Source organism: Amphibalanus amphitrite, unplaced genomic scaffold, assembly GCF_019059575.1.
Source record: "Amphibalanus amphitrite isolate SeventyFive unplaced genomic scaffold, NRLGWU_Aamphi_draft 000024F_arrow, whole genome shotgun sequence".
In the NCBI taxonomy this organism is placed as follows: Eukaryota; Metazoa; Arthropoda; class Thecostraca; order Balanomorpha; family Balanidae; genus Amphibalanus; species Amphibalanus amphitrite.
In genome coordinates, this window is record NW_024881520.1 from 992,524 (window position 1) to 1,016,386 (window position 23,863).

The window sequence follows — 23,863 nt, forward strand, 5'->3', positions numbered from 1 at the left end:
GAAACTCGACCTCAGTCACTTCCACCTTGCCTCCCCAAGCCCTCCACATTGCGCCAAACGCCGACACTTACCATCCTTGAGAGCGCGAGTCGCCTCTGTCAGCTCTCGCTGGAGCCGGTCGCGGTGCTCCTCGGTGACCTTGAGCTTGACCTTGAGCTGCGCCAGTGCCGCTTCTGCCTGGTCGCGCAGCTTCTGCGCTTCCTGGATCTGAGTGGAGAGTGAGGTGACCTCCCTCTCGTGAACGGCCCTGCAAACAGATTGGTTGATGCACAGTTGATGACAAGTGTGAAGTGGTTGAAAATCGTCCGTCGTCGGTAAATACGCAGCTTTAATAATAAGTGTTTCTGCTACGGGCTTGTTGCAAATGTTGCACTCTACAATCCACTCTTATACACTATACACATATAAAATGCATTGCTGATTCCAGAGTACATATGATCTACATAATAATGGCTCAAAGCATAGACGATGCTGATCTGCATGTCGTCTCCACCAAGGAACAAAGTCCCGATAGAATCCACGTGCTGTCATGCGGGACAGCCTACAACTCCAGGCGTCTTCTAGTAGCACCATCTATTGAGTAAGAACGATAACACACCCCGGCCATTTCGGCAGTCAAATGCGTGCAATGCGGGACAGCCTACCACCCAAGGCGCCTACTAGTAACGTCATCTATTGAGTGAGAACGACAACGCAAGTCGTCTGTCTCGGCAGCTAAATGTGTGTACTGCGGGACAGCCTACCACCCCAGGCATATACTAGCAACGCCATCTATTGAGTGAGAACGACAACACAAGCCGGCCGTCTCGGTAGCTGAATGCGTGTATTGCGGGACAGTCTACAACTTCAGGCATATACGCTAGCGTCATCTTTGGAGAGCGGTGTAAGCAGACCGTCGAGGAGGCCGCCGAGCAACGTGCGGTCTCATCTTTGGACGTACGAGTATATGAGTTTTATATAAAACAGTGACACAATTTCGACATCCTTTACATTCGATAGAATGCTTACTATTTTTCTTTTTAAATAAAAGTATCAAACCCATAGCGTTTGCAGCGTACTCACTGAACAGATTGTTCTAGTGGTTATGGATTGGTTCAGCGCCCGCGTCCGACTCACGTCTTATTCTCGAGCTGCTGTTTGAGTTTGGCCACCTCAGTGTGCAGTGCTCCGGCGGCCGTGCGCGCCAGCTCGGCCTGGGAGGCAGCCTCGGCTCTGACGCGCTCCAGCTCAGCTCGCGCCTGCTCCAGCTCCTGCTGCAGCTGCTGGTGCCGGTCCTTGACGGCTGCGTGTTCCTGTTGGGCTGTACCAGTCGGAGGGGAAGGCGGGTCAGCATACAGCCGACAGTAGGAGCGAAGGTATCGGTCACCAAAAGTAGCTTATACAATGACTATGAATGAGCGATCTGCGCTAGGTCGGAGGATTCAGAAACGACAGTAGATCGCAGCTACCCCACGAAGAACGGTAATGGTGTATTAAAGCCCAGCTTGGTACGAGGAATATAAACGTGCATAACTGGCTGCGGACGAACCGTCGACTGTACTTTTCAGTAAACAAAACCAGTCAGTGATATGGTACACTGTATTATGTACACCTTAGAATGAATGATCAGACGGTCAGTGTCTGCATCGGCTATCCACGAGCCTTACCGAGCGTGAGCGCCTGCTGTTTGGTAACCTCCGCGGCCAGCAGCTGGCTCTCCGAGTCGCGGGCCGACTTGTCCAGCTCCCGGTACAGAGTCTGAATCTGCTGCTCCTTCTGCGACAGCAGGTCATCCTGCTCCACGGTTAGCGCCTGCACCGACTTCTGCAGGCGCGTCTCCAGCTGCTGTACCGTCTCCTCCTAGTGGAACGACAGACCAAACGGGGCACGGTGGATTGAATGGTTCACGGGCAGATCACACAGCCCAATTCACCAACGTAAAATGTTGTGCTATGTTTGTAATAGATTTGCGTAAACGTTAGTACCCTGCCCGTCCAGTTACTTCGTAAAATGCTGCACTTTGGTTTCAACTCGGTTTATTTCAAACGACAGTCGAATGCACGCTATTTCCAAGTCCCGACCGATTAGCTCTCCCAACCGATTCCAACCACCTCAAGTTTCACTCACCCGTTCCTTCTGCAGCCGGCTGACCTCCTCCTCATGAACCTGTTTCAACTCCGTGACTACGCGCACTTGTTCGGCGCGAGCCTCATCAGCGCGGCGCTGGAACTCTGCGCAGCTGCCGCGCAGGCTCTCTGTCGACAATTGCGGCGAAACTGAGACGGAGCGCGGCGCGGTGCTGGCATACAACCACGGGTGGATGGTGGAACAGAGCGGAGGGTTGAAGGACAAACTTGGGTCCGGAGGATCGAGATAGGACGTGAAAGCACTGGAAGAACGTGAGAGTGAATGATCGGAGGTTTGATAGGAGCAGGGGTGAAGCGAGAGAAAAGACGAAGGAAGAGGTGCGTCTTGTGAAGAAACGCTTGAAGAATCTGATGAAAAGGGCGGCGAATGGGTCGAGAGAAATGGCGAGGGTTCTGACGAAAATGGAGATGGTGTATACGATGGCGACTCGGATGAGAACGAGTTTCCTTCAGCGCCGGTTGGCGGACGGGGATTGTGGCCGCGGCGGTGACAGGAGCAGGCGCAGACGGTGGTCACCGGCCGCGCCTGGAGAGGGATGCACAGAGACACGCCGTTGAAGGCCTTTAGAGCTCTGACCAGGGCTGACAGACGCTCACGGTGCTCGGCACTCAGACGGCCGCTCATCGCAGGCAGGCGGGAGGAGCCGGATTTTCAGATGGTGAGGTTCAAATGTGCAGGAAGGTGACAGCACAGCAAACGGCGATAATTGAAAGGAAGTTTGATAGCCGCTTCAACTCGGATCACCTTGGACTGAATACACGGTAAAGTTACTGAGGTATCTATGAGAAATAAACGCAAAAGTAGGGCGAGCAGCAAGCGATATCATGCTTGGGAATGACGTCTGTGCTTTCCTTTATAACAAATTACATACGAATTGCAGCAAAATCTAGTATAGTGTAGCAGTTTGCTACCACCTAAGGACAAATACTTTTCGTTCGTAATAAGGAAAACGTCATGACGGAAGCCATGCAAAAGCAAATATTATTCCTTCGCATCCGCGCGTGCCTTACAGTCTATGAAGCTCCGATGAGCAAGGTTAATGAACGGAAATAGCATCTTGAACGGTAAAATTACCGGTTATGACTGGTTCTTTCAGGTGAGAAACATATTCCAATATGACACAGCAGAAAGTTATTCTCTAATCGGCAATCCCGATTAGCACTATAAAACTCAGGGAGCTGGCTGTAAAGACTGACTGTAAAGACTGACCAACTTGATGCTCCATGTCGCGGCGGCAGGTGTCCAGTCGATGCTGGACGTCCTCTCGGCGGACCGTCAGCTGCTTGTTGTCGTCCTCCAGCTGCTGGCGCGCGGCCTCGGCGGCCTCCAGCGCGCACCTGGTCTCGTACAGCTGCATCTGGAGGCGCATAGACGGAGCCGGGGTCACACAGCTGCGACACTGGGTGTGATTTGGATAACTATAGTCAAATGAGCACGTTGGAATTAGAGGCGGAAGGCGCGAGTTTAAAACAAAGGCGCTATTAAAACGCAAATCACATCGTTTGTCCGTTCTTCTACTCGTATATGTAGCCGGATTAAAAATTCCGATGTTATGGACAGGTTGTTCCTCCTTGATCAGCTTTATATCGCATTATGGCTACGTATCTACAGCATCTGACAGTTTGCACTGCGTTTTTCCGAACTTAAAGCCAACGGGAATCGTCGGGCGTCCCTATATATACGATATCTCACCTCGGCGTGCTGTTTCTCGGCTCGGATGGCTGCGAGCACCTCCCGCAGGCTGCTGTGCTCCTTCTGCAGCGCCGACAGACGAGCCTGAAATACAAACGTCCAGTCGACTGTCGGAGGGTTTCCATACTGGTTTCGGATATGGCATTGAAAAAAACAGTTCCCTCGAAATAGGTATATCGTCAGGCATACGGAATGACGTATCGCCCGACCAGAAGCTTCTCGCAATCCGTGTGAAGGTTGCCCTGTCGATTAGCACTTTCGGAAATGTTATTAATACATTCTGTTAGCTGTATGGTACGCTACGATTATGTGTCTCTCTCTGGAGTTTATCAGCGGCCTTAGCGGTGCCGTCACTGACCTCCAGCTCGCCGGCAGTACGGGCCAACGCCTCCCTCTGGCGGGTGACGCGGCCCGTCTCTGTGGTCGAGCGCTCCTGCTCCTGCTTGGAGCGGGCCAGCTCCTCCTGGAGTCCAGCGCGCTGCCGCTCCAGGGCCGAGAGGCGGCTCTCTAGCTCGGACTGGTCGGCCAGTAGCTCCGACAGACGGTCATCCAGCTGCCCGGGGTCGGGGACACAGGTCAGTGAGAGCAGATACTGGTTTTGGAGTCTGTTACACCATAGACTAATGCATTACTGTTTACACTGTTTTTTTATTAGTTTTACTACTTGTCCTCAAAAATACAACGGGGTGTTCGTGAAGATATGTCATGATTTCATTAGCTTCGAAGAACAAAATCTTATAGATTGCTTCGTAAAAAATGTACTCTTGCGCAATAAAATGTGTTGAATACGTTGGACGTTCTCCAGGCTCAAATAATTCTTCATTTCGATGATTCAGATTCTAATTGTAACAATTAAGTTTTCGAGCTCATTTAAAATTCAACCGACCAATAAACGGCCACCTGTTATGTTGCACGTGCACGTTGCACGTTGCGTGACCGTCTTGTTGCACCCACCTTGCTCCTCTCTTGCTCGGTTGTCGTCAGCGTCTCCTGCAGGGTGACCCGCTCCGAGGAGGCGGTCATCTTGTCCTGCTCCATGCGCAGAAGCTCCTCCCGCAGGGCGGCTACCTCTCCCTCGAGCTCAGCGCGCTCCGACTGTAGCACAGCCCGCTCGGCTGCCATCTAGTGGACGAAATGGGAACTGATTCACACACCGGCCTTTTTTCGATGGTACTGCGATGATTTTATCTGCGTGGTCCGATGCCACAGCGAGGGATAACCGATTCGGTAGATTGGATTTGTATGGGTGGATGTTGTCTCTTTACTACACTACTGGTGATGTAAAACATACCTATGTATGGCATACAAGTCTCCAAGCCGAATGTCCTACCTGCTGAAGTGTCTTGCTGAGGTCACTCTTGTCGGCGCCGAGGCCGTCGTTGAGACTCTGAATCTTCATGAGTGCGTCGCGGAGGGAGGTTTCATCGGCACGCAGTCGGTTCACCTGCGTCTCCAAGTCACCTGCCGATCACCGAGATTCAGTGGGTTACCTAGGTGTTATGAAGGTTACCGGAGGTTTACAGATGACCTCAGAGTTTATATTTTAAACCAGAGAATTATCACAGTTTAGTGCCTTCAACGCCGCTGTATGTCACTGAAGGTCTTACAGCACTTCACATGTGTGGAACGTTTACGGTTTCACCTGAAAATTTGGGTGAATGGTCAATGGGCACAATTTATGGAGCAGGCCCGTAATGTGCCGAATTAGTTTTGTACATTGTGATCGATTATTTTTTCTTAGATAGGATGATAAGTCGGGTAGCCAGCCGAGCCAGCCGACCTAGAATCGCAAGGGTTCAGGGTTCGACGGGCGATGGCTTACCCTTCTTGAGTTCACATTTGCGCAGCAGCTCTTCCAAGTCTCCTTTCTCTCGGATGAGGACGTCGTTGTCCAGTTTGGCCTTGTTGATGGACTCCTTGAGGGAGATGACCGTCTCCTTTAGGGTGCCCGCCTTGGTGTCTTTGTCGTCAAGCAGGGCTTTACTGTAAAAGTTAATAAAAACCAGTTATGAGCATGATTTTTTTCTCTCGGACTTTGTTATATAATTACGAACATTTGACACGAACAAAAAACCGTATACAAAACGTAGACGGTAATTTCTTATGAGTTCTGACAACATGCATATCCTATTGCACTGCATATCTCGCAATGAGCGGCGCATACTGCGTGAACGGCTTACCATTCGTTGAGTGCTGCCTTGAGTTTGTCCAATTCACTGGTGAGGTAATGTTTTTCGTCCTCCAGTGAGTCTCGGGACCTCTGGAGCTCCTGGTAGTTCACCTGCAGCTGGTCCATTTCCTTCTGCAGCTCTTCAATCTGCCGCACGACAAACAAACGCCACATATGTTAGCGCTTATAACTTACACCGAGGAACATTAGATACAACAGGCTGGATTTCTTGCAGTGTATAGCTACCTAGAGCGTCCGCACGAACCAACTGAGGGCCGTCCCGAATCTTCCCACGAGTCTGGCTGCTGAGATCCCTTCAACCCCTCCCACTGACCTGACTGCTGAGGGAGGCTTTCGTGCCCTCCAGCTGCTCCTTCTCCGCCGTGAGCGTCTCCACCTGGAGCCGGCGTCGCTCGCCCTCGCGTCGGGCGTCATCTCGCTCTCGCTCTGTACCCAGCTGGGCGTCCCGCGTCTCCTGCAGCTGGGTCTCCAGCAGCTGCTGGCGGTTCTCGGCCTCCTCAGCACGCCGGCGCAGCGCCGCCAGCTGCTCCTCGGTACCAGTCAGCTTCACCTGAGGGAGGACATCAGGAATCACGGTAGACGCCCGAGCCGAGCCGTCATGTCGCTGCAGCATATCCAATCGTCTTAGCATAACACTTTGGAAGAAACCTACGTTCTGTAGGTATCTAACTATCATTCAACTTGTGACGTTCGATTGAGCTAGAATCTTACGTCGTCCTTAATTGAGTCAAGCGAAGTTTTTTATTATGAGCACAGGGACATACATCATAAAACCGCGATGCTGCTTTTAATCTGACTGAACCGTCCGAGACGTCCGTCGACTGACCTGTAGGTCATGGAGCTGTAGCTGTCGTTTATTGAGCGCAGCCTGGACGGCGGTCAGCGTGCCTTCGGAAAGAGTAGCCGCGGGAGGCGGCGATGCAGAGCGCGGAGCACGCGACAGAGGCCTGCGATATAGAGACGAGGAAGGGGTAAGAGTCAAATGCAGTTAGTAGGGGAGGGAGAGAGAGAGAGAGAGAGAGAGAGAGAGAGAGAGAGAGAGAGAGAGAGAGAGAGAGAGAGAGAGAGAGAGAGAGAGAGAGAGGTGATAGACAAGAGCAGAAACAGAAACAGGCAGATACAGAAAGAGGCCAATCTGAGACATATCGACGAAGTTTGTCTATTGAACGTTTGTCTAATTTTAAGTGATTGAATCACTTGCATACCTAAATGCCCGAGACTTACCACTTGAGGCCAGCATGGGCTGTGGCACAGCCCATCATCCATCGGCTGACAATTTCAATAAAAATAAAAATAGACGGACATTGCTGGCATATATTTAGCCTTTCATAAACATATAAAACAATAAAAGTTCAGCTTTCAACAGATGCGCACATTAAACGGGAATATACTCTCCGTTACTTGTTTGGGAAGAACAATGCAAGGCATGCGTTTTGTATGATTTCGAGAAAATGTCCGATGAGGAAAGGAAATACCGGGAACAAATGAAATACAAGCGACCAATTACGCCAATATCCGGTTAGCTAAGATCCAATTACAGCTTTACAAATGGGTGCGGCTGACGGCACCCCATTTCGTTCGGTTCTCATTTGTCGTATCAAGTGTCATCTCGATTATGGTGGGAATTCACGACTTAGATCGAATGTGCGTTACAACTGCCATCCAAAGGAGCAGTTTCACCAGTGCCCTCATTCAAGGCTCCAGAACCACAACACGGCCACCGCCGGACACCGCCATTCAGTGTCTCCAGCATCCATCCCTCTTCTCTAACAGAGCGACTGGTCACCGGGTCATGACAGCGAGCAGCAGCCGCCTTTTCCCTTGGGAGGAGGTGCTTTGGCCACCTCCATGCCTTGCTCGGCATCGGGTGACGTTTCCTCGGTGGTTGGACACAGAGATGCGCTAGAAGGGTGAAACGGGAAAGGACGGATCATGAGGAAGGAGCAAGGACATAAATAACAGACCCGAAGGAAAGATGGTGCGAGATACTGTTAACGAGGTTATTGTTTGGCTGAGAGAGTACCTACAGATGACATAGGGTAAAAATTGGGCACTCTGCTTTTACAACGCAGAGCAGCTGTTGGAAACCAAACTACTTTACCCTGGCTATAACCTATTTCTAGATATTTTATGGTCAAAATCCCGCGTCTAAACAAGAAAATATTTCACCTCACCTCTCCTCCGGGTTCTCAACAGTCCCTGATGGCTCAGGATCAGGATCAGGATCAGGCTCAGGCTCCGGCTCCGGCTCCGGCTCCTTCTCCGGCTCCGGCTCCAGCTGCGGTCGCGACCTGCGCGCTGTGGTCGGCCTGGACAGCGGCTGAGGTTCAGAGCCCGGCCCGGCGCCCACACCGGACTCCATCTCTGAGCCCGGAGTCGGCCAACTGGGCGCATTGAGAGACGGCAGTCCGAACGGTGGTAGGATCAGTCCGGAGAGCACGGAGCCTCCAGGGGCTACAGGTGTAGACGAGCCACTCCCCGGAGTGGCCACCTCCCAGGGCGGAGTGTCCGAGTCGCCGGGAGGGCCGTCGGTCACCCCAGGAGAGTCGGCGCTGGTTTTTGGAGTATCGGCACCGTGGCATGGTGTTGCTCCACCAGATAGAGGTGTAGCGGTGCTAGACCCAACCGGAGCGTCGAATATTGTACGCTGAGTAGCCACAGGGACATCACCAGAGTAGGGGGTTCCGTCAAACTGCATGGGAGTGTCCTGGCCCGATCCCGGTGTGGCTACCTCCCATGGTGGTGCGTCAGGTGTTGGTGGTGGCCTCCAAGCTAGTCCAGCCATGTACTGAGCGGTGGAGGCTGGCGCAGAGGTAGTGTCGGTGGCAGCCTGGTGTAAGTCGGACCCTTGGATTTCTGGCCCTGCCATGTAGCCTGTCCCCGACACTGAGGAGTGTGCATACCATGCCAAACCTGTCATGTAACCCTCTGTGCCCGGGGCAGGTGCGCCAACCACAGGAGAAGGACGTGGGCTGTGTGGACAGAAGGGGATAGCACGCTCACTCGAACGTGAAGGAGTGGCTAGAGAAGAGACTGATGTAGAATCCTGAGGGGACCTCCAGGCTAAACCCGTCATATACCCCGCATCGGTTGAGGCTGCAACGATTCCCTGAGTCAATTTACGAGGTTGAGTAACGGGTGTGACTGAGCTGGAAGGCGTATCTATTGAAGAAGTTGAGAATGAATCCTTGGGTGATCGCCAGGCTAGGCCTGACATGTAACTTTTTTCATTTGAAGGTGCAGTGGAGGCCATTGGACTTTGATGAGCGTCTACGGACGAAACTGACCCCGAACCCCGTGAAGATCGCCGTGCTCCCGTCGCATAACCTCCTGTGGTGTTCGGTACTACAGGAGCACCTTGCGTCGATCTAGGGAGTGAGGCAGTGGGTTCACTTGGGGATGACGGCGTGGCTATGGAAAAGTCAGACCCGGCATCATCGGGGGCTCTCCAGGCTAACCCATCCATGTACCCTGCAGTGTCTGACGTTCGCCCTGTTCCTTGAGTGGACGAAGGCACTGGAGTTGAGGAAGCGGTAGGACTGGAAGGAGTGGCTACTGAGGAAGCTTGATGAGCCCGCCAGGCCAATCCAGCCATGTACCTTGACTCGTTTGGCGATGAACCCTGAGCTGCTTTCGGAAGTGGAGTTGCCGGTGTGCTTGAAGCAGTTGGTGTATCTACAGAAAAGGATGATGCGGTTCCCTGGCTGGATCGCCAGGCCAGTCCCTCCATATATCCCGCCGGTTTTGAACCTGAGTTTACACCCTTAGTGGACGGAGAGGGCAAATTGGAGGCAGTATTTGAAGCGGAAGGGGTTGGAAGGGATGCAACAGAGGTAGAGTCTTGTGGAGATCGGCAGGCTAGGCCTTCCATGTATCCTACATCATTAACAGATCTAGGAGACTGACCAGTGGCAGTGCATGGAGTTGAGGGTGTGGCTACGGAAAACGGTTCTCCCGTGTGTTGAGGAGCATGCCAGGCGATTCCTTCCATGTACCCTGTTTGATTTGAACCCTGCACAGTACCTCGAGTGGAAGGAGTAAGTGGGGTAGAAGGAACGACAGGACTTGAAGGTGTGTTTACGGAAAAGGCTGCTCCCGTATCCTGAGGGGATCGCCAGGCAAGCCCTTCCATATACCCAGCATCGCTCGAAGCTGGTTCAGTTTCCGTAATGTCTTGGAGAATTGGGGTGGAGGGTTCGACGGGACTTGAAGGTGTGGCTACCGAAAATGCTGCTCCCGTGCCACGGGGAGCTTGCCAAGCTAGCCCTTCCATGTAACCTCTGTGGAGTGAGCCCTGCCCAGTACCTCGGTTAGATGGGGTGATTGGAGTAGAGGATGTGATGGGACTAGAAGGCGTGTCAACTGACGACAGGGCTCCTCCCGTGCCCTGAGGGGCTTGCCAGGCGAGCCCTTCCATGTACCCAGTATCGTCTGGAACTGGTCCGGTTCTTTGAGCGCCTTGATGATGTGGAGTGGATGGGGCGAGGGGGCTGGAAGGAGTAGCTACTGAAAATGCCGCTCCCGTGTCACGAGGAGCTTGCCAGGCGAGCCCTTCCATATACCCTGTGTGGTCGGAAGCTGGGCCAGTTCCCCGGTTGGGTGGACAATGTGGAGTGGAGGGACAGGCAGGACTATCAGGAGTGGCCACTGAGGCAGCTGACGAGCCCTGCTGTGACCGCCAGGCCAGACCCGTCATGTAGCCTCGGGGTGCGATGGGCGGATGGACCGGAGCCTGCCTCTGAGTCGGGACCTGGCCCGTCTCTTGGCGAGGAATAGGAGTTGGTATCCCATCTGAACTTTTGGCCAGAGCAGAGGTTTCCTGAAGTTTTTCGGCTTTGCTTTCAGCATGTTGTAGAATATTTTTCACGTCTCTGTGGAAAGGATAAAAATACGAGGAGTGGATAGGTCAATGAATGGTAACGAGCAATAGGATGCGTCGAGGCCGAAAGGCAAAATTCTGACGGCGACAAAAACGTTATTCTTATAGATTAATGTTTCAGTCTTATAAATGGAGTTCAGGGTTCAATTTATGTTACTGCTAGGCTCCTTGCATCAATTCGATTATATCAGTTTCATTATGCTGATACCTGAGCATGCAGCACAAACGGTGACTAATTCATTTTCTCGTGTTGTGACATCGTTATGCTCGTCGTAATAAGAAGCGAACATCATTCAAGATAACCAGTATATCAGCAATTAATTAACGTAGGGCACAAAGAGACTAGTCGCCACCTTTCCCGCAGTCTCTGGCGACGGACTGACCTGGCCAGCGAGGTGGATTTGACGAGCACGGTGACCTTGTCGTCTGTCTCGGGGCCGCGCTCCGAGTCGTCCACCACCAGCTGAGCCACCTCGCGGATCGCCTGAGAGAGGACGTCGTTCTCCTCGGAGACCAGACGCGACGCCTCCAGCTTCTGACTCAGCTCTGCAGCGCTCGTCTCCTGCGGGGGTCGACGTCATCGTCGCATTCAGTGACGTAACGGAAACCAGTGCAGCGACACGGAAAACGAGAGGACAAGAATACAGGACGGGACGCAATTCTCTTTTCTAATTGGAAGCGATTTTTACGAATAAGAGCTGGCTACTGGCTAGATTACTCACCAGAGTGTGGACCATTTTGTTCAGAGAGACGACCATCTTTTCCTTCTCCACAACCTCACTGCGCGACATGTCCAGCTGAAAAGAAAACCGAAGTCCAATCGTTAACACTCATCGGAGTCGGGATATCATAAAAGGCAAATATGGTAGCGTGCAAACATTAACACAATGAACTCAAGAAACCGACCGCACATTGTTCAGTACCTGGTTGCTGAGGTCCTTGATTTTCGTTTCCATTTCCCGTTTCTTGACTCGGAATGTGGTCTCCTGTTTCTGAATGTCCTGCATCTTTTCCCACATGCCGGCATTGCTGAATGCGGCCGACATCTGTCGGAAAGTGCGACGATTCATTTGAAGATGAGAGCGCAAAGAATTGTCAGGTCGTTGGAGGTTGAGAAAAGACTAAGTCCTCATCCGTCGAGAAAATCTTATAAAACTTCTGTCATCCAGTTGTTACAGCTACGTCACCTAATAACGAAAAGGCATCCGGCTCACCAGTTTGTGGAAGGACAGGAGGCGAACAAGGACACCTATTTTGGACTGTCTGGCTCACCTGGGACACCTGTTTGCGAACGGCCGGTGCCGAGGCGGCCCCGCCGGCGGCCGGCGGCGTCTGCTCGGGGCCAGAGCCCGTCACATTGACAGTGCTGCAGGCGTCGGCCGTCTGACGAGCCAGCCGGGCCATTTCTGACCTGACCCGGCTCAGGTCACGCTCGGTGCCCAGCTTCAGGTCACTGAAGTCGCGGCGGAAGCCGACGATCTCCTTCCAGAGTTTCAGCATGCGCGCGTGTTCAGCGTTGTAGTAATCGTTGAAGGTCTGCCGGCATTGACGACGCGTAGGAGGAGAATGTACATTTGGGTAGATACTCTTACTTAGTCGTAAGAGGAGCATACTTACTGTCTTCTCACTGAATTGTCACTGTATCACTGGTGTTTTGTAATTCTTATGTCAGGCTTTTAAAAGAATATATCCGTATAACTCCAAGAACGACCATAGTTAAGACCTTTCACAACCGGTATTTCGTGAATGCTCATTTGGTGACATGATGTAATTAGTCTGACCAAACATTTCGAAGAAAAAATCACACTCCGCGTAACAAAATTTGTATCGATCTCTGAAACGCTCAGCTTTTAACTTTTTATTGACCGAAAAATGATGCCGCATAATTCTTAACTCTGGTTCGTAATGCAACCGATCTTCTTCGATATATTGAAGATATTCTCATAAAATCAAGGGCATAAAAACCTATCCGAGCCATCGATCTCGAGAAAAGAGTAACTTTCAAAAGCTGGCAGCACAGTCGCCATCCTTACAATTCATTTCTCAAACTACGATTATCTGATCTCATTCTGGCTAGCTACATTAGTTTGCAATACGCTGACAGCATATGCAATGGCCACGTTCAAATTTTAGAAGCAGGGATAGCAGGGCAACAGAGTGTCAGGGTATGTAGCATGTGCCATAAAACGAATTGCTCCTTGCTGCTCGAACTTTTGCTGTGCTGTTGTATGAATGAGTCATTTTCTACGTGCTATTCGGGTTCGAGCCCACAGTTTTTCGTCCATCTACCAGTGTCAGGAGAAATTCACAGTGAGGTATAGCCAGTAATGCCGGGATCTGTCCAGTCTGAAACCATTGAAGGAGCCGAGCTACAGGGTCAACACATTTCAAGACATTCATTCTGGTCTAGTAAGGCAATCAACTTCTAACGTTTTGCTGGCATGGCATAACATGGTACATGGTATATGCAATTTATAAGTAAAGCACTGAATATTTACAGTTTAGAAAGGAGGTGTCTACAACGCATTATAATTTTCAAAACCTTACCTGTTTCTTCTGCAAAGAGAAAAACGGCAAAAGGTTACACAACCATGAAACTTTTTATCAATGTTTTTGCTATAGATAATTTCATGCAAGAATCATTACACTAAACTAGCGCAGTGACTGTAGGACATCAAGCTATAATCAAAATTAGTGTCATTCTACCAGCTACATAACACTGAAGATTGTGTACGACTGTGCAGATGGTGCTGAGGACATCACGAATATGGTGTAAGGCAGGAACCTAAATAAATGTTTCGTGCGATACCGTCAAACAAACCCGTGCATACTTCCTTTCGTCTATTCTTATGGTGAAACAGCATCTCCTAGTTACTTTAAGGTTGTCCTTTTATCGTCGTTCTTTTTGTGGTGGTTTCTCTGTTTCTCCGTCTCTGTGTCTGCCACTGTCTCTGTCGTTATTCTCACTTTCTGTCTGACACTCTCCTCACCTTGACTCTCTCTCTCTCTCTCTCTCTCTCTCTCGCTCTCCTTCTCCCTTTCCCTTTCCTCTCTCCTCTTTCCTAACCCAACGCTTCCTCAGTCTCTCACCTGTTCCTCCTCCTTCCAGTCCAGCTCCTTGTGCTCCATCTCGTCACGGAGTCGCTGCCAGTCGGCCGTCAGCTTCTGAATCTCGCCGGTTAGGGCCTCGTTGGCCTCCTGGGCGGCGTCCAGCTGCTCCCTCAGCAGCGCGTTCACATCCGAGAGAGTCACACATCTGACCGAAGAAACGAGCATCTGATCAGCCACAAACTACACGCCTCATAGCTGACTGGAGAGCGGGTCCAAGATGACAGTCATCAGCGCCTGATGACTATGTCGCATTTCTAACGAGCGCCTGTGAGTTATACTGTGCCCCAGTACAGTTAACCACCGTGAGCTAGACTGTACCGCAGTACAACCGAGCGCCGTGAGATAAACTGTACCGCAGTACAGCTAAACGCGGTGAGGGGTGAGGCAGACTGTGCCGCAGTACAGCCGAGCGCCGTGAGATAGACTGTGCCGCGGTACAGCTGAGTGCCGTGAGATAAGCAGTACCGCAGTACAGCTAAACGCCGTGGGGCAGACTGTGCGCAGTACAGCCGAGCGCCGTGAGATAGACTGTGCCGCGGTACAGCTGAGTGCCGTGAGATAAACAGTACCGCAGTACAGCTAAACGCCGTGGGGCAGACTGTGCCGCAGTACAGCCGAGCGCCGTGAGATAGACTGTGCCGCAGTACAGCTAAGCGCCGTGAGATAGACTGTGCCGCAGTACAGCCGAGCGCCGCAAGATAGACTGTGTCGCAATACAGCCGAGCGCCGTGAGATAGACTGTGCCGCAGTACAGCTAAACGCCGTGAGATAGACGGTACCGCAGTACAGCCGAGCGCCGTGAGATAAACAGTACCGCAGTACAGCTAAACGCCGTGGGGCAGACTGTGCCGCAGTACAGCCGAGCGCCGTGAGATAGACTGTGCCGCAGTACAGCTAAGCGCCGTGAGATAGACTGTGCCGCAGTACAGCCGAGCGCCGCAAGATAGACTGTGTCGCAAAACAGCCGAGCGCCGTGAGATAGACTGTGCCGCAGTACAGCTAAACGCCGTGAGATAGACGGTACCGCAGTACAGCCGAGCGCCGTGAGATAAACAGTACCGCAGTATGTACAGCTAAACGCCGTGAGATAGACTGTGCCGCAATACAGCTAAACGCCGGGGATAAACTGTACCGCAGTACAGATAAACGCCGTGAGGCAGACTGCCGCAGTACAGCCGAGCGCCGTGAGGTAGACTGAGCCGAAATACAGCCAAGCGCCGTGAGATAGACTGTGCCGCAGTACCTACAGCCGAGCGCCGTGAGGTAGACTGAGCCGAAATACAGCCAAGCGCCGTGAGATAGACTGTGCCGCAATACAGCCGAGCGCCGTGAGCTAGACTGTGCCGCAATACAGCCAAGCGCCGTGAGCTAGACTGTGCCGCAATACAGCCGAGCGCCGTGAGCTAGACTGTGCCGCAGTACAGCCAAGCGCCGTGAGGTAGACTGAGCCGAAATACAGCCAAGCGCCGTGAGATAGACTGTGCGCAATACAGCCGAGCGCCGTGAGATAGACTGTGCCGCAATACATCCGAGCGCCGTGAGACAGACTGTGCCGCAGTACAGCCGAGCGCCGTGAGATAGACTGTGCCGCAGTACAGCCGAGCGCCGTGAGATAGACTGTGCCGCAACACCGTCAAGCGCCTGCAAGCCGCAGCACTGCAAGTTACGTGGCTGCGATTCGACGCTACACTCCGAGAGCCGCACTCACCTGTTCTCGGCCTCCTCCAGGCGGACCAGGGCGGTCTCCAGGTCCAGCGCGTGGTCCCGGTCGGCGGCGGTCTGTAGCCGCTCCTGGGTGCGCTGATCGGCGGCGGCCAGCCGGCGGCCCGAGTCGGCCATCCGGTCCTCCAGCTGGGCGCAGCGCTGCTTGTACTGCTGCACCTTGTCCTGCAGCTGAGCCACCACCTGCGCCTGCTGGCGCTGCGACTCCTGGTAGGTCTCCAGGCGGCGCCGGAACGCCTGGTTCTCCTCCTCCAGCCGCCGGCCACGCCCAATCTGGGCAGAGGAGTTGGGTAGCGCTCGAAAGGCTTACAGAGTTCACAGTTCACACACAACTCTGATTCAAAATTATGGTGATGTTTTAAAATACGAGAAGAGTTGCACAGAAAAGGTTTGCACAGCACTTCAGAGCTGCACAACTATTTAGAAAAAAAAGTCGAGGCATTGTTGAATAAGAATCATATGCAGCGGCAAATCCTACCTTGTCGCACTTGCTTGTCAAATATTCTAAACAAATTATGCAAAGCTATATCAAAAAAGACCATATGCATATAATTAAGAGCAGCTGAACGGCCTACCAGGCATCAGCACCCCTCGATGTCGCTCACCGTGTCAATGGCGGTGGCCCGGTTGGCGTCCGGGCGGCCGGAGGTGGCTGACCGGGAAGGTGCCGCGTCGTACGTCAGGTTGTCGTCGCCGGGCTTCATCATTCGATCCAGCTGTCGTGGAGCAGAGATCCATCAATCGTTTATTATAAAGGAATAATGAAATTACTTATATCTATTTTGAAAGTTGAAATTTCCTATTGAATATTGAAATGAATATTGTATCGGGCCGGGACATACGTCCCTATTAAATTCATTATGTCTATTGGATGCTCATTGACGAAATGATTATAAAAAGAGCCTTCCTTTCATGTTGTTGTAATTCACGTGAACCACTTGAACCATTATATTTATTACCAGACCATTTACTGGTATACGCCTTCAATGTTACAATAGCCGTAAACGATAAATAAGATGCTCGCGAAGAAAAAGGTGTTTGTAATATACATACGAGGTTTTGACTCGTACATAAGAGGTTTTGACTGTTTTTACTGCACTAGTCAGGGCAGCCTCAAACAGACGCTGTTTTACACCTGTCTCCACGTCTGATGTAGTGTAGTGTCGGCACGTAGTGGGTGCGTGTATATAATTGGCAGTGCGGTACAGTCAGGTCGGCGTCAGCATCTCTATCGACCAAACTTGCGCCCCGCCGCATACGCCCTGTGCCCACCGGAAGAGAGGGCACCGGCCGACTTGGGGCCACGAAGACCGCAGGCCAAGACAGGCCTCAGTTTCCAAGACTACGGCTGAATTAAATGACTTTAGTCTGATTAAACGATTTGGAAAATTAGTAATATTTGGGAGAGAAGAAAGCGATAAAAGAATGTAATTTTTCATTAGTTCTAGTGTGCTTCAGTCTCTTCGTCTTTCAGACCGACTTTTCAGATAGACATGATGAAGGCACACCAGAGAAACTCATGCATGAACCATGTTTAGTTATTCGATGTGCAGCACTCACCAAAACCTTTGAACAAGCTATGAGTTTTGAGTCCTTAGAGTTTGTAAAATTGATTTGAGCCCTTCCCGTTCCTGGTAATCCACTTACCCGGTCCGTGAGGGCGCTGTATTTGATGCCGATGTCGTCCCTCTCAGCGCGAGAGTTGGACAGCTTGTCCTGCACGTCCGCCAGCTCGCGCTGGAGCTCGGCATTGCGACGCTGAGAATGATGGGAAAGTTATGGAGAGTTTCGAATTCAAGAGGGATGTTAGAGCATTCTTCGTCGATTGAAGATTTCACACAACTCTGGTATAACGAAGGTAGAGAACTGGTAGGCATGTTTTCCTAACTTGCAATGTTTTCCCAACTTGATCACTATGCAATGAGTAGATAATCAGTATATAAAAATGTAAATGTGCTAGGCCTCTGACTGCATAGTAAAACGTTATCTGCCTCTCAACCTTCTCCAATTAAAAACAAAAAGCATTTGCCTGACCTCAAGTTGGACGACCCTGTCCGTTTCGTCCATGGCGTTGGTTGGGTTGCCGTTCAAAGAATCAGTCAAGTTGCGCTCTGCTGCCGCCGCTGTCCGTTGCAGTTGCTGATTGACTGTTGTGACGTCACGCAGCCGCAGTGGGAAGCGATTGACGTCACCCGCAGAGCTGAGCGGTGTTTCCGCAAAGTCGGCTGCCGGTCTTGCTGGCCAACTGGGAGGGACGCGAAGAGTGCGCGGGCCCGGTCCTGAGACTTCGGGGCCCGCAGGCCTGGCCGGCCCTAAGCAAACATTACAAACATTACAAACACACGCACCCGACCAGTCAGGTGATAATTGAGACGCGTCAGGTGACAACTAGCCATCTGACTAAAATCAGTTGATCGCCAGTTACCATGGCAACAATCCTTAATAGCTACCACCTCTGTCTCGATACTAATTTCGAATCTTGTTTCGAATCCACATTGCACAACACGCAGTAGCGAATAAACGGGCAAGTATTTCATAGCTTGGTAGCGAATGGACCGAATCACTTTGTTACGATAGTGTTCTTCTTTATTACCGTCACCAAAGAAACGATTAACGAAAACGGTCATGAAGGCAATAAGAGGATCTTCGTGCAGGAAGTGGACTGTTTAAAGGCCGCCGTCCACTGCGACGGAATTCCGTCCGGAGTCCGTCCGGAATGTCGCCGCACGCTGGCCGCATCCGGTCCGGATGCGGTCCGGATGCGGAGAGCAAAATAATGTTTCCTATCACTTATTACCAAATAAAATATTGCAAGTAACCAGCAGCGAATACTCTTGCCATTCTAAGGAAATAATTTTGACCCACTTCATGATGATCGAGTTCCAATTCTTCGTACAATTCACAATGTTTGCCTCCGACACGGCCCCAAACCACGTCTGTTCCGTCCGTTCCGGACGTTCCGGATGCGTTTTCCGCAGAAAAGTTCAACGCGTCGGACATCACTCTTCCGTCTCCGTAGCAACCGCATCCGAAACGCATGCGGAGAGCTGACGGAAAATCAACAGCTGATTGCCGTTCGGATGCGGTCCGGACGGAACGCACACGATTTCCTTACGGACCGGATGCGCCCATAGGGTTCTGTGTTAAATTCCGTACGGACCGCACGCGTTCCGCACAGTGGACGGCGGCCTTAAGAGTATGTATGTAAAATCAAAAGGCCATATTTTACTCCCCACAATAGAAAGGGCAAACAATAATACAAATTAAGATGATGTAAGATTACGAAAGACGCTAAAATAAGAAACCTTTGCGTTCAAAATATAAGACATTATAAAATCATAATCATTTGAACTGGTATCTCACCTGTGAGGGCGGCTGCCGGTCGCTTTGAGTCGTTGTCGACCTGACCCGCACTGCTGACCCCCGATGGGCGATCGGAGCTGACCTGACCTGAGGTCACCAGGCCGCCGCGGTCGGGCGGCTCGGAAACAGAGAACAGGCTCCTCTCAGCGGTACCAGCTCGGATCACCAGCTCAGTGGTGCCTCGCTCCAAGCTCTGCGCGCTACGCTGCAATGAAGAGACGTATATTGGAATTAAAACTGGCTCCGACTAATGAGCCAATTAATCATAAGGTCCACTCTATTTTCCCCCTTTTTGCAGATACGTGATAGGCATATAAGGCTATTCAAGGGAGGGGTGGGCAGGACCGGGGGCATCTAAGTGGGCAGGGGACGGGGAGGGCTAGTCCTCGGACTGGGAAACTCTGAGTGGGGAGGGATGGGCGGTTCCGGTTCCGGCGCCATCACCATGTCACACCGGAGCCATCGGCGCCCGGGTACGACCTCCATGAACGCCGCCTGATGCGTCACGCAACTTTTGTGGCCCGCCCCTCCCTCCCACCTCCCCCCCCTCCCCACCTCCGACGTCAGGGCCAGAGCCGGGGCAAGGCGACACCACGAGCTTCTATAAGGTCATAAAGGTTCTTGGTTATCGCCAGTCGCCACATTGTTGACCGCATCATCTATCAACCACGTCGTAGCACACAAGTGACGGTTTGTTTGTGCCGCTGTTGATTGATTCATGATTCATTATTTCTCAGCCATCATTAGCCCATCTAATCAAGTTTCATGTTCAATATTGTTTAGCAATTAACGTCCATCCAGGCCCATGCACACCGCTACTGTTTTGCGGACCTTTGTCCTGAATTTCTGACCCGGTGTGCCTATACCTACTACCGAGGTCTTCAGGCATGATCATTGGCCGAAAATATTTTAGTTTTCCCAAAATATGCATGAATCATAAAAAGTGCACCGGGATAGGTGTGTCGAACGCATGCATGCATCGGCTAAAATCATTTTTCCTTGGATTATGCTTTTTATCTTTTTAGCGGACTATGATACCTACTTGTTCTTCTCAGTAACGGAACAGATTAAAATCAAAAGCATACTCGGCGCATCATTGCCGTTTCATATTCATTCAATATTTTATGGAATCAGAACAACAATAATAACAAAACCAGAACCAGAAAGCATGAGCTAAAATGTGCAGCCCATGATTGACATACAATCACTTGCAATCGCCATATATTGAACCAAAATAATTTAATAACCACATTGCTAAATACCCACTGGCCACTCGTCGGCAATTACTTATCGCGTGGTGTTGTGATCAACTGTGTTAACAGGGTCGAGGACTCGAGGTGTGTGTCCATTATCCAGTTAGCGCCCCGTCTCCCCTGAGAGCCCTAAACGCTGTCAGGTCGCAGCCGACGCCATTACAAAGCCATTCGACCTGTTGACGGCTCCGGTGTTAAAATGGTCATCTCCAGGGAATGCTAACGGTCCACAAGTTCCAAACGAGCCACACACAGTGTGACAATTGACAAAATCACGCAACGCGACACAAGCAGGAAACGCAAGCCAACACCCAACAGACAGCAAGGACTCCTGAGCATACTTATGGTTAGGTATGGCAATCACAGGTGACAAATAGCACATAACATGTAAATGATGTTTTTTTTCTCGACACTGTAAGTGTGCAAGATGTTATTGTTAACTGTATATTAACGTTGTATACGGAGTATCGCGATAAACTACACCTTTTTGAATTTGAATTCAACCATTCGCCAAAACTGTTTGAGGAGATGTTTCGACAATCAGCATTGAGCACAACTATTCCGGCGTGGTGTGTTTCATTTAAGCCACTCAGCAAAACAGATTGAACACTGAAATGAGCGATCTGCAAAACATTTTGACACTTCGCCAGACTTCGGCGTTGAGCGAGCCAGCACGGCATATGACGAATAGTTTCGACCATTGACGATCTGTTTTGCACAATGTTGAACCATTCGTTCAATGTCGAATTTAGAGGAAGACCGCCGAATAGTTTTGCACAATGGTGATTCTTTGTGACCAACCGCCCATTTGTAGCGCCACCTATATGGCGAATGTGTACAAATGTTTTGCCCAATGGTCAAAAGCTAACGCAAAAAGGTGTAGTAATGATAAAACAGCCATGTTACCTGACCTGTGCAAAACTTGCTATTTTCCTCCATTTACATACCTAAGTCTGTTTCTGCGGTTTTTGTAGAAGGACCACGCTAATTTTGACCCAGTGTGATACCTGTTATCGGATGGGTTTGGCGTGTTAGTGGAGAGTTTCATCATAACCAGAGCTATTCCACTCGCAGATATAAATCCAAGTTAGCATCGCTTCATGTGATAACATCTAGCAATCTGGGGCGGTGGTCTAGGCCCATGAAAGTGGCCAGTGCCTCTCGTTCCTTTGTGTGCCGGCCGCAGCAGAATCAATGATGGGATGCGGAAAATTGGCCTCATTAAATGCCAATCGGACACGACACGGCGCTCTTTGGACGAGGGCTGGGTCATCAGCCGACTCAATCGGCCAAATGGGCGGACAGCGGGGCGCCGAAACTGGCGACCAAATGGATTCGGGTCGTAACTCACAGCAGCGGAAAACGCTCCTCCTCGCCAACAGTGACGGGCAGTGCATGGAGGCCGATTGACTTATCTGGGGTAGCGTACCAATTAAAGGGACCCTCCCACCTTAACATTAGATTTGAGTTGAGATAGCCAAAATGGGGTCCCTGGCTCACAATTACCGGTTTCGGCACTCACAACATCGAGAAATGCCTTAAATCGGAAATATTTAATTTCAAAATTGCAGCATTTTGATTCAGAGGGGCTAATGCTTAGGAATACCCCTCTGAATGTGTGACGTCAGCGCAAATATCTAACGATTTTTAAATGTTTGACTAAAACGTTTTGTAGCACGCGGTGGTATATGCTATTTGCGCGCAACATCTGCCGCAAACGCCGCACTTCTAAAATAAAGTCGCTAGAAACAGCGGAGATCCCAAAAAAGTAAACAAAAGTAAATGTATAATATCTTGAAAACCGGTGAATATTTTTCGGTGAAATTTGGTAGATATTCGTTTTCGCTCTTTCTGAACCGAGCGACATCACTTTCATGCCAATTCATAAACTTTTCTGAAGGTGGGAGGGTCCCTTTAAACAAAAGACACTGAAAGAAGAAGCTGCTAAATGTGGCGACGAGGCACATATCAATGAGACAAGGAATCAAATAAATGCAAGGAAACGTATACTCGCTATACTCGATGGCGAGCCTTCCGGCACAGTCTACCACTTCAGGCGTATACCAGTGCTGCCATCTAGTGAGTCATTTTGCATACTATGCCACTATGACCGTGTTTGATAAGTCTAGGTCTCTTTTTCGTCTAAACCAGTCGTCATAAAAGATTTTTGCAATGTTTTGACGGTTGTCTACACTGGATACCTGAAACATACCCATCGTTTATCCACTCACCTTGGTTAAATTTGCTGGTGTGACCTTAGCTGGTTGCTGAGACAACAGCACTCCCTCTCGAGCCGAGTTCAACTGAGCAACTTTCTGCCGAACTGAGCCGACCACTCTCGGTGGCACGGCACTGTATGGGGGAGGCGGCGGAAGCCGCAGGGGAGGCGGCTGCGGCGGTGGCTGCGGTGGCTGTGTCGTTGGTGGTTGTGTCGGTGGTGATGCCTGTGCTGGTGGTGCCGGTATCTTTGGCGGCAGCGGTGGCGGTTGTGGTGGCGGAGGCGGTGGAGGCGGAGGAGGAGTCGTTGGTGTAGTCCGTCCACCCACGGAATCCTTTCGTCTGTAGGGCGGTGGTGGAGTTAGCCGCGATCGAGGCTCGTTCCTCTCCTCAGGACTGGATGAGGATCGTCTCTTCTCTATTACCGCTGAGATCGGCGGCGCTGCCTGCTTCGGCTCCGGACTGATGCGTCCGGCCTGATCAGATCTCGACACTGCCGTCCTCGCCCCCGTCTCCGCCATCGAAGGATTGCCCGGTGATCCGGTAGAGGAGGGTGCGTCCGCGAGAGACTGTTTATTTTCTGGCCACAGTTCGGGCTCGTCCACAGAGCTACCCAGCAGTTGCAGCACGTTCTCTCGGCGTCTGGACGAGCCACTGCGAGCTTCAGAAAGCTCCTGACTTGAGCTGCGGGCTTCAAACAGCTGGTGAGTGGCACTGCGAGCTCTATGTGACTGCTGAGCAGCGCTTCGGGCTTCAGGCAACATCCTGATGTTGACGCTGTCTGTCTTCTGGTTGGCGTTTCGACTATCAAACTCCGAGGAATGTTTTCTCTGTGAGTTGACGCTCTCTGCAGCCGACCCGTCCGGACTGGATCCAATGTTTCTCGGTGTCAAGTTGAAGGTCGCACGCCCTGAAGGATAGCTCCCACGAGGAGATGGGGTTTTACTTTGTCTTTGCTCATCAGCAAGACTCTCTCTACCGGAACTGACGTACTGACGAGCCACTGATGGTCTTCTGTCTGGTGACTTGTTCAGCTGAGCGACCCAGGACCCACCAGAAGCTCCCTGTGCCTCTCTCGGGGTAGCGACAGTGCTCCACTCAGTCAGCTCTCCGTCTTTGTTCGTGTTGCTGGTGGAGGTGCTGGAGGATGTGACAGCTATGGACCGGTCGTCAGACAGACGGTGACGAGAGAGATGGCCACTCTCCTGTGGCTGCACAGCTGTCTGTCCGTGAGTCAAGCCAGCAGTGTCACCTCCTCGCGCACTGGTTGAGGTGACAGTACGGGTGACTGTCGAGGTGGCAGCATGG

At 51.3% G+C, this 23,863-nt stretch overlaps 1 protein-coding gene across 1 annotated transcript in view; it reads right to left on the minus strand.

Moving 5' to 3' along the window:
- The window catches only part of LOC122392637 (rootletin-like), a 56,284-nt gene that overhangs the window by 12,974 nt on the left and 19,447 nt on the right, over positions 1-23,863 (minus strand). Inside the window, exons 3-25 of the mRNA XM_043387723.1 lie at positions 19,086-19,290; positions 17,757-18,034; positions 17,370-17,480; positions 16,328-16,438; positions 15,709-15,995; positions 13,980-14,145; positions 12,162-12,425; positions 11,813-11,935; positions 11,612-11,686; positions 11,273-11,451; positions 6,837-6,957; positions 6,324-6,560; positions 6,000-6,136; positions 5,642-5,802; positions 5,150-5,280; positions 4,747-4,941; positions 4,178-4,372; positions 3,820-3,903; positions 3,337-3,484; positions 2,107-2,234; positions 1,647-1,839; positions 1,117-1,300; positions 72-247 (exon numbers count right to left, since the gene is read on the minus strand). Of these exons, the coding sequence (XP_043243658.1) occupies positions 72-247; positions 1,117-1,300; positions 1,647-1,839; positions 2,107-2,234; positions 3,337-3,484; positions 3,820-3,903; positions 4,178-4,372; positions 4,747-4,941; positions 5,150-5,280; positions 5,642-5,802; positions 6,000-6,136; positions 6,324-6,560; positions 6,837-6,957; positions 11,273-11,451; positions 11,612-11,686; positions 11,813-11,935; positions 12,162-12,425; positions 13,980-14,145; positions 15,709-15,995; positions 16,328-16,438; positions 17,370-17,480; positions 17,757-18,034; positions 19,086-19,290 (3,889 nt within the window). The remainder of the gene's footprint in view (positions 1-71; positions 248-1,116; positions 1,301-1,646; positions 1,840-2,106; positions 2,235-3,336; positions 3,485-3,819; positions 3,904-4,177; positions 4,373-4,746; positions 4,942-5,149; positions 5,281-5,641; positions 5,803-5,999; positions 6,137-6,323; positions 6,561-6,836; positions 6,958-11,272; positions 11,452-11,611; positions 11,687-11,812; positions 11,936-12,161; positions 12,426-13,979; positions 14,146-15,708; positions 15,996-16,327; positions 16,439-17,369; positions 17,481-17,756; positions 18,035-19,085; positions 19,291-23,863) is intronic.